Source organism: Capra hircus, chromosome 16 (genome assembly GCF_001704415.2).
Source record: "Capra hircus breed San Clemente chromosome 16, ASM170441v1, whole genome shotgun sequence".
Taxonomy (NCBI): Eukaryota; Metazoa; Chordata; class Mammalia; order Artiodactyla; family Bovidae; genus Capra; species Capra hircus.
This window is the reverse complement of record NC_030823.1, coordinates 59,458,626-59,469,580: the sequence shown is the minus strand read 5'-3', so window position 1 is coordinate 59,469,580 and position 10,955 is coordinate 59,458,626. Positions and strand designations below refer to the sequence as shown.

At 40.7% G+C, this 10,955-nt stretch overlaps 1 protein-coding gene across 1 annotated transcript in view; it reads right to left on the bottom strand.

Moving 5' to 3' along the window:
- Positions 691-10,955, bottom strand: part of TDRD5 (tudor domain containing 5) — an 80,963-nt gene continuing 70,698 nt past the window's right edge. Inside the window, exons 14-16 of the mRNA XM_018059985.1 lie at positions 10,631-10,774; positions 6,939-7,119; positions 691-974 (exon numbers count right to left, since the gene is read on the bottom strand). Coding sequence (XP_017915474.1) covers positions 727-974; positions 6,939-7,119; positions 10,631-10,774 — 573 coding nt within the window. The 3' untranslated portion in view covers positions 691-726. The remainder of the gene's footprint in view (positions 975-6,938; positions 7,120-10,630; positions 10,775-10,955) is intronic.

Here is a 10,955-nt window from a genome sequence, read left to right as displayed (position 1 = left end):
TCTATAAATGCTTAAACAATACCACTGTTTAGCTACTGTTACATTAAGGCTCCAGAGAACTATGATGACTGCAGAGATGGCTCAGCTCCGTTTCAACAACTGGTCTCTAATTTTCTTGTTAAGTCTTCAAGAAACTGCCTACACTGAAAGATAGCTTCATCTTTTTCTTTTTTTTTTTAATGAGCAAAGATTCATGGTGTGGATTTTCTTAGTGATCCTAGTATTTCAAAGAATTAATGACAGCAAAGATTGGAGCCGTAGATTCTCTCTATGGTATAGAAGTTTTCAAACGAGGAAAAGCAGCCTTAAAAGTCAGACATCCTCTCTCTGGAGACAGCTGCGACAATTTTTTGCTAAGTATGGATCACAAAACATTAGTTTTTCAGCTTACATTTATCAGTCATGATATATACAAGAAAAACATTTATAGAAACACAAACTAAAAAGTCCTTTAAACTTCTACATTGAACAAAGGCAAACAAAACTCTAAGAAAAATAAACATCAATGAAAATGATAATGAATGTTAGAAATCAATATTTTAACAACAAAGGGGACTGTGAGCATAATAAAGCTAACAAAGGGTTGCACAGAAAGACAAAGGCATCAACTTTGTCTTGAAACTTTGTCAACAAAATACTGTTTTTGTCTCAATACCTCCTTCTTGGTTTGACTTGGGAAGGCATCACGCCCTAAGTCTCTGGTTGACTTTTTCCTCCCCACCGCCCTCATGTTTCCATCTTTTTCACACTGGGGTACCAGTGCAGGAGGCTCTTGGATGTGGCGAGCCTTGCGGCAGCTCCTAAGGCAGCAGTGGCTGTGCTTCGAGGAATGTAGAACTTCTGAGAAATCTGGTGCTCAGGAGACAAAATCAAAGAGAGCTGGTCCACGGCTCCCTGACTTGTATCTTTGAACACTGTAATAGCAGAGCTACTAGAAAAATCTTCGTTCTCTAGGCTCTCTGGGGAGCCTTCCACTGAAAAAGAAAGAAAACAAAGGTCTCTTCAGGGGGTCCTCACACTCTCCTGTTCTACATCTTTACAGATCTGTTGTTGTTGTCATTGTTGAACTGCTAAGCCATCTGACTCTTTTGCAATCCCATGGACTGTAACCCACCAGGCTCCTTTGTCCAAGCGATTTTGCAGGAGAGGGTAGCCACTTCCTTCTCCAGGGGATCTTTCTGACCCAGGAATTGAACCCACGTCTCCTGCATTGGCAGGCAGACCCTTTACCACTGAGCCACCAAGGAAACCCCATCTTAAGGTTAGGTGGTAAAATTACCAATGGCAAATCAAGAGACAATGAAGCTCAGAAACCAGTCAACAATGGAAAGGAAATGAGGATGGGGGATCATGCATTGAGATAAATTCTTGTCAGCGTGAGATCAAAGGAGGAGGAAGGTCAAGTGAGGTCAAAGATGAGAGGAAAAACATGTACTTGTGAACAAGGAAGGGGAGATCTCTTTCTAGGACATCATAAAAATAAACTGAATATAATTCCAATTCCAAGAAAGAATCCTTAGGCTCTCCTATTTCCTTCCAGCAGTGAGCAAAATAGTGTCCCATAGGCCTTCTCTATTGCCAAAGTCATTCCAATTCCACATCTGCTGGTGTAAAAACAAAACTGAACAAGACTGTGTTTGCAAAGAAATTCCAAAAACCAGTTGTCAGCCATAAAAAGAATTCCTTGGGAATTAGTTTAACTAAGAAGAAGGGTCTTTTCCATGAGACAAATTGCTGGGAACTCCAATGCCAAGAGGTCTTAAGAGCAAAGAGGAGGTTACGAGGCACCTCACGTGTGTACTCTGCACCAGGGCTACTGAAGGAGCTGGTCTATGAACTGTTTGTTACCTGCCTGCGATGGGAGGAGCTGGTGCCAGCACCTAAGCCAACACACTGCTTCCTTCAAGAAAGTCCTGCTTTAGGAAAAAAAAATCTAGGTGAGCTAAGTGAAGTGCTACTGTGGTGTCCATTATCACAAACGCTTCATAGACAAGTGCTGGTATGCTGACTACATTCTGAAAAGCACTGCTCTAGACCCTAAAATTACAGACCTCAAAAAAACCTCAGAAAATGCAGGCACAATCTAATATCCTATCCATCTTTCTATCTTTAACATCTAGTGCACTAGGCGTGTGATATATTTTGTGATAAATTAAGGAGAATCTGACAGGGTATTCTAAAAAGTAAAACTCTGAACACAAGACTGACTATCATTAATGCCCACTGGAGTGAAAAAGAGATGGTGAATCCTAGTGAAATAATGGGTTTTACATGCAGCCGTTGATGAGTTCAGATTTTAAAAGGTATAAAAATATGCAAGCAGGGACACATGAAAGAATTTAGGAGTGCAACAAAACTTCAGCTTCCAGACATGATGCTAATTTAACAAGGATTGAAAAACAATATCTCTTGCTTTAAACAACTAGAAAACTGGACAAAATAAATAAAACAACAGCTCTCAGACATTGACCAACAAGCTTGCTGCTGTTGCTGCTGCTGCTGCTGCTAAGTCGCTTCAGTTGTGTCTGACGACTCTGTGCGACCCCATAGACAGCAGCCCACCAGGCTCCCCAGTCCCTGGGATTCTCCAGGCAAGAACACTGGAGTGGGTTGCCATTTCCTTCTCCAATACATCAAAGTGAAAAGTGAAAGTGAAGTCGCTCAGTCGTGTCCAACTCTTAGCGACCCTATGGACTGCAGCCTACCAGGCTCCTCCGTCCATGGGATTTTCCAGGCAAGAGTACTGGAGTGGGTTGCCATTACCAACAAGCTTACATGATAGCAATCCCTGAGAAATGGGAAACAAATGGAGTAAGCTTTATGAGTGCCTGAGTTCACTGTCAAGATAAAGTCCAGGCTGAAGTACAAGGAGGGAGAGTCCACACTGAGCCTGGAGGTCTCACTGCACTGAGAAGACAGAGCTTGGAATTCAAGAAGGCCAAGGACAGAGGAGCTTGAAGGACTATAGTTCTTGGGGTCGCAAAGAGTCAGACACGACTTAGTGACTAAACAAGGTGGCTGGAATTGGTGGGGGGAGTACAAGTGCAAAGGCAGCTAGCTGTAGGGAAAGAAGCAGCTGGAGGCCTGCAGAGAGGCCCCTCCAGCCTGAGGCTGGGGAGTAATCTGGCTCATGCCTGAGAAAACCACCAAGGCCAGGGAGAAGACCTATTTGAAAGGAGTAGGCAGAACAATCACTGCAGTTTATGTTGGGGCAAAACATTTTGTGTTCCCACCAGCTACAGTGTAAAGACACCTGCAGGACATCAAGTCCCATCAATACCCTCAGAAAGGTACTGCCTAACCGGGCCCACAGATTAAAGGCTTTTCTAATTAGCCTAATGAAATCTAAAATAAATGCAGAAATGATCAAATCTATTTCAGATAATTTAATTACCCCCAAACGATAGACAGATACTATACAGACAGCAGGGACGGAGGGAAGAAAGGAAGGAGAGAGAGAAGAAAAAGAGATTCAGTCATTCAGTCAACAACGTGTAATTCGGTACCTGCCATCTAATAAAAAAACTATCAGATGTGCAAAAAAATAAAAACAGAAAAATGTGACTTGTGATCAAGAGAAAAACCATTCAGTAGAAGCCAGTTCAGAAACGACTGATGACAGAATGCAGAAATGATACATATGCTTGAATCACAAGATAAGGGTGTTAAAACAGCTGTCACAAGAACACTCAAAGTATTCAAGAAGTGAATGATGAGTACACAGAGGAGAAAGAGGGAAGATACCAAAAAAAAAAAAACCCACAAACCCCTACAGGTTATAAACTGAACTTCTGAGATGAAAAATACACCAGACAGGAAAATAATATATTAAGCACAGAACAAGAAAAGGTTATATTATGCTCACAGATAAGAAAACTCAATACTGTTAACACGTCACTTCTCCCCAAATTAATCTACAGATTTTTTTTTAATCTCAATAAAGATTTTATCAGGCTTTCTGTAGAAATTAAGTTAATCCTAAAATTCATATGGAAAATGACCTGGAATAGCCAAAGCAATTTTTTAAAAAATGAACAAATCTGTATCACTTCAAGACTTATAAAGCCACAGAAATCAGGACAGGGGTATAAAGGCAGACATAATCACAGAACATAATTAAAGTCAAGAAATAGACCCTCACATACACAACTTATTGGCTTTTGACAAAGACATCAAGGCAGTTAAATGGGGCAAGAACTGCCTTTTCAATAAATCACACTGGAACAATTGAATATTTATATGCAATCAAAATAAACATTGATCCTTATACCACATCACATACAAAAATTAACAACTGGATCACAGACCTAACTAACGTAAGACCTAAAACTACAGAACTTTTGTAAGAGAAAGTCTTAATTATTTGAGTTAGGAAAATTTCTAAATAGGATACAAAAACTTCAAACCATAAAGAAAAAATAATTAACAAATCTGATTTTATCAAAAGGAAAACTTGCTCTTCCAAGAACACTATTAAGGAAATGAAAACGCAGGCCGTATACCTGGAAATATTTGCAATATAAGCATCTGACAAAGGTTTTGTGTCTAGAATGAAGAATTTTTACAAGCCAATAAACACATAATCCAATAGAAATGCATAAATACTTGAACAGGTCATTCAAATGGCACATAAACACAGGAAAACACACTCAATGTTACTGGTAAATAGGGAAGTGTAAATTAAAACCACAATAAGATACCACTACACATCCACTAAAATGGGAAAATTTTAAAGATTGGAGATATAGTATGTTGGCATGAATATAAAGCAATCAACAATCAAGAACATTCAGTTCAGTTCAGTCGCTCAGTCGTGTCCGACTCTTTGCGACATGAATCGCAGCATGCCAGGCCTCCCTGTCCATCACCATCTCCCGGAGTTCACTCAGACTCACGTCCATCGAGTCCGTGATGCCATCCAGCCATCTCATCCTGGGTTGTCCCCTTCTCCTCCTGCCCGCAATCTCTCCCAGCATCAGAGTCTTTTCCAATGAGTCAACTCTTCGCATGAGGTGGCCAAAGTACTGGAGCTTCAGCTTTAGCATCATTCCTTCCAAAGAAATCCCAGGGTTGATCTCCTTCAGAATGGACTGGTTGGATCTCCTTGCAGTCCAAGGGACCCTCAAGAGTCTTCTCCAACACCACAATTCAAACGCATCAATTCTTCGGCGCTCAGCCTTCTTCACAGTCCAACTCTCACATCCATACATGACCACGGGAAAAACCATAGCCTTGACGGACCTTAGTTGGCAAAGTAATGTCTCTGCTTTTGAATACACTATCTAGGTTGGTCATAACTTTTCTTCCAAGGAGTAAGCGTTTTTTAATTTCATGGCTGCAGTCACCATCTGCAGTGATTTCATGCAAAGATGGGCTTGATAAAGGACAGATATGATCTGGACCTAACAGAAGCAGAAGATATTAAGAAGAGGTGGCAAGAATACACGGAAGAACTGTACAAAAAAGATCTTCACGACCCAGATAATCATGATGATGTGATCACTAATCTAGAGCCAGACATCTTAGAATGTGAAATCAAGTGGGCCTTAGATAGAATCACTACGAACAAAGCTAGTGGAGGTGATGGAATTCCAGTTGAGCTGTTTCAAATCCTGAAAGATGATGCTGTGAAAGTGCTGCACTCAATATGCCAGCAAATTTGGAAAACTCAGCAGTGGCCACAGGACTGGAAAAGGTCAGTTTTCATTCCAATTCCAAAGAAAGGCAATGCCCAAGAATGCTCAAACTACCACACAATTGCACTCATCTCACATGCTAGTAAAGTAATGCTCAAAATTCTCCAAGCCAGGCTTCAGCAATACGTGAACTGTGAACTCCCTGATGTTCAAGCTTGTTTTAGAAAAGGCAGAGGAACCAGAGATCAAATTGCCAACATCCGCTGGATCAAGGACATTGCTGATGTGAATTACCAAATGGCACAGTCATTTTGCAAAACATTTTGACAGTTCTTAAAAAGCTAAACATGCAGTCAGCATATGACCCAGCAATTCCACTCCTAGGTACTTAATGAACAGAAATAAAAAATACATGTCTACACAAAGAGCTGAACATTCACAGCAGTGTTATTCATGACCCAAATCTGGAAATAATCCATCATCTGGTGAACAGATAAACTGGTGTATGTCCCTACTACTGTGTACTGCTGCTACTGCTAAGTCACTTCAGTCGTGTCTGACTCTGTGCGACCCCATAGACGGCAGCCCACCAGGCTCCTCTGTCTCTGGGATTCTCCAGGCAAGAATACTGGAGTGGGGTGCCATTGCCTTCTTCAATGCATGAAAGTGAAAGTGAAGTTGCTCAGTCGTGCCCACTCTTAGCGACCCTGTGAACTGCAGCCCACCAGGCTCCTCCATCCATGGGATTTTCCAGGCAAGAGTACTGGAGTGGGGTGCCACTGCCTTCTCCGACTGTGTACTACTCAGCAATAAATAAGAAAAAACATTAGACATTGACAACAACATAGATGAATCTCTAAAACACTGTGCTAAATATTGAAAGAAGTCAGCCATAAAAACTACATACTATGATTTCCTTTATATGAAATTCTAGAAAGCCAATGAGACGGGGAGTAAGAGGGAATGACTGCAAAGACACATGAAGCTTTTCAGAGTGACAAAAATGTTCTATTATCATAATTGTAGTGCTGCCTACAGGACTGTACACATCTGTCAGAACTCACAGAATTTCATACATAAAAACTGGCAAACTTTAAAGTGCATAAACCTGATCATCTCCCCAAACTGCAGAAAACAAGAAAAGTGGCAAAGTAAAAAGGAAGAACTAAGTCCAAAAATAACACGAGGACTTGAGACAAATGCTAGTGTTCATAATTTTTCAAGTTATGTTCTGAAAAATATAAATCAAGGTTTTCAGCAACACGGCCAACCACTGCATCTGTCCACTGTCTGTCAACCTACCTGACCCAGAACTGGCCAATGCAGGAGGTGAGGACAGCTGAATTTGCTTTGGTGGAGTCTGAGTGTTGCTAGGCTCAAACTGGCCGCCTTCTGCTGACTGCTGTGACTGGATAAGAGAGATGTAGAACTCCTCCAGTTTGGGCAACACGGGAGAATCTGAGGCACTCTTGACATTTGATTGCTACAGAATGGGGGAAACGGGGCAAAAGCATGAAAAGTCACTGTTAATTTAACCGTAAGAACTGTCTATTTTGTTTCCTCCCTTATATACAAAAGAATATTTTCATATCATAAATAAAACTCCCTACTTTTCAGAGTCTAGACACTCTCTGGAAAACAAGTACTTCTCTAACTGAGGGACCATGAGTTTAAGAAGTGTTTATTGAACACGTATTATGAGCAAACCTGGTACTCAGGACTGCTATGTATAGCCAGGGAAAAATGGCAGGAAAAGGAGAGAAATAACATTCACTGAGCACTCAGTGTCAGGCACAGTGTCAGGCTGCTGGCACATGTTTCTTCACTGAAACATCCAAACGTTGTTCTAGTTTAGGTGTCATTGGGTCTTCTGTATGGCATCTTATTCACTTAGCAGAATGCTTTTCGCAAGAGGCGGAGCAAGTTATCCAGTGTCAACCAGTAAGGGACAAGACAGAGACCCAAACTCAGGCTCGCCTATGCACTCCCTGCTCCATCACACCACCTCAGTAGATACGATCCCTGTCCCTGAAGAGCTCATGGTTTTCAGCTAGGGAAACAGAACCTGGCCTGTAGGTGCCTGTGAAGGAGGCATTAACTGCGTCTGCAGCATCAGCAACACGCTAGGAGAACACAATGGCTTTAAAGGAAGGAACCTCAGGAGAACTGACAAAATGGAGTACTAAAAACCAAGGTTTGAGAGGAAAAGATGGAATTCCCAAACAAAGCCTCAATTTGGGCTAAAGTGAATGAAGTGCCAAGGTTTAATCAATAGATCCTGTATCTTCCTACAGAGCACTGCTGAAATAGTTACAGTCTAGGGTGACTCAGAGCATTTATCTTCTAACTGGCATTAGAAGATAAAGTGACGGTAACTGGCATTAACACAACTAGGTGCGCCTCATTCAGTTCAGTTCAGTTGCTCAGTCGTGTCTGACTCTTTGCAACCCTATGAATCACAGCATGCCAGGCCTCCCTGTCCATCACCAACTCCTGGGCCTCATTAGGAGCTGCCATAATAAACCCACATAAGTGGCTTAGGGTCTGGGATCTGCCTAGAGTAAACTGAAACAAAAATTATATGAATAGAAAATGTAGCTTTGTATGTTCTTTAGACTGGTGTGTTAAGACATTCAATATCAGTTGGCTTTCCTTTTCTCTTCCATGACAAAAAACCTTGTTCATTTTTAAACATGGCTGGCAAGGATATGGCTTATATAATTACATTATATACAAATGGCTGTGCTTCTTTTTGGGGGCAGCAAAAATGAAATCTCTAAAAGCCCACGTAGTTACCTTACCATATAATATGCTACTTCAGGAAAGCAAAGACCTGGATTTAAATTTTTGCTTAATTTATGCAACTTCACGTGTGTGCTTTAGTTACCCTTTAAGTTTATTCTCTCTTAAAATGAAGCTTCAATGATAATTAAGTTAACATTAATATGATAAGCTTTTATGGCTGGAAAGATCATTAGTCAAAATCAGTTTTTGCAGATGGATACACGAAGGCCCCAAAAGGCAACTTGCTCAAACTTGTGGTAAAGATTAAGCTCTAAATTATAGAATTCCAAGGCAATTGTTTTTTACACTAAGCCCTGCTGCCTATTTTCAGCAGTGTGTGAAAGTATGTGTTAGTTGCTCAGTCGTGTCCGACTCTTTGCAACCCCATGGACTGAAGCCCACCAGGCTCCTCTATCCATGGAATTCTGCAGGCAAGAATACTAGAGTGGGTTACCATTCCCTTCAGTCAAAATCAGAATTAGTTTTCTAAAAGCTGTATCTTTTTCCTTTCCTGATAAATATGATTTTGAAGAAAGACAAATTGCTAAAACACATTTAAGATGCATTCTGACACTTTTTCACTCTGAAAAACAGAAAAGAACATTGGTGAATGCCTACTAAATTTGTATGCCACTATGAAAGCAAGTACCTGTGGTCAGTTTAAGCATGTAAGTGAAAAGTTAAGAGCAGTTTAGAGCATTGCTGTTCAAAGTGTGATTCATCACCAAGCAGCATCAGCATCACCTGTAAGCTTGTAAGACATGGAGAACTTTAGTCCCCAGCCCAGATCTGCTCAATCAGAATCTGCAGTCTCACAAGATTCTCAGGTGATCACTATGAACACTGGTAGTTCAAGATGCACCGCTGTCTGAAAATACACCCTTATGGAACCAGAGGTTAGTGGCAACTTCCAAGAAATATGTTCATGATTTATAAAACGCATGTAATCAAAAGCACAGCCCCAAATCACAATAACATAAAACTTCATGCCCACTAGGATGGCTATAATTTTAAAAATTAGATAATAACAAGTGTTGACAAAGATGTGGACCAAATGGAAACACTCTTAGATTGCTGATGGGAATATAAAATGGTGCAAATGCTTGGAACAGTCTGGCAGTCCCTCAAAATACCAAACAGAGAGTTCCCGTGTGTGTGCTTAGTCGCTTCAGTCATGCCCTACTCTTCATGACCCTGTGGACTGTAGCCCACCAGGCTCCTTTGTCCACGGGATTTCCCAGGCAAGAATATGGAGGGGGTAGCCATTCCTCTCTCCAGGGGATCCTCCCAACCCAGGATCAAACCCACGTCTCCTGTGTCTCCTACACTGCATGTGTATTCTTTACTGCTGAGCCACTGGGGGCTGGGGGGAGTGAGCCTAGATTCATTACCACAGAACCTAGTAATTCAACTCCCGGGTATATACCTAAGAAAACTGAAAACATACATCCACGTAGAAACACATACACACATGTCACAGCAGCATTATTCATAATAGCAGAAAAGCAGAAATAACTCAAATGTTCATCAGCTGATGCATGGATAAACAAAACAAACAACTTTATCTTAAAACTAAATCTGTGCTTTTAGAAATCTACATTTACGGAACAGACTGTTTTATGTAATACAGCATACTTTATCAATAATCTCATGCAAAGTAATCACATTCTGCAGAAAATACATCACTCAGAAGGTTCATCGTCCACAACTCTGCTTTTTCAACAAGTCTAGACATGAAGTCCTTCATTTTCAGTGTACTGCACAAAAGTACAGAGACCATTAGCCAAATTTCATGATTCACACAAATTGCCCTCCTATTTTCAGGATGCTCATAAAATATTTGAGGAACACAAAACAAACGAATTTTATTCCAGGGTTAGTGCTTTCCACTAAAGCAACAAAAAAGAAATGATTGGGCAGATGATTGGGCAGATACAGAACTTGAAATGTATGGCTAAGTGAAAATACTTGTTTTTCTCTATCCCTAATGTTTAATCAATCTTCTAATGCTAGGCTCAGAATTTTCTTCTGGAGAGATGAATAACTATAATGAGATAACTGAAATTAATTTTTAAATAAACATACATTTTTACGTATATGTAGTCTACCAAATGCTGAGAGAGCGATCATTCACCAGAATCTCACCTTCTAAAACTGAAAGCACTTCCTCATAAAAAAACCTGTCACAGTAGCACTCATTAGACACTTACCTTTTGAATCCTGGTTGTGTCAACATGTTTTTCTTGAGCACCCAGTCCTTCTGGTATTTGAACTTCTACCTTCATTCCATTCACAAGGCCTGAAGGCTGCCATGAATCATCCCATATATCTTCGGGTGTAGAAAAACACCAATCCTACAGAGAAAAAAAATACTGCAATACTAAACGGAGATACAGTGCCATGTGATTCATATGGAGGATAACTTGGGCAAGGTAAAGGCAAGAAGGTAGTGTATACTAACTGAACAAGAAAAGATATTAACGTTCTAATATCAATGTGAGTTTTCCCTCTTGCTTTACTGGTCCATACCCAACA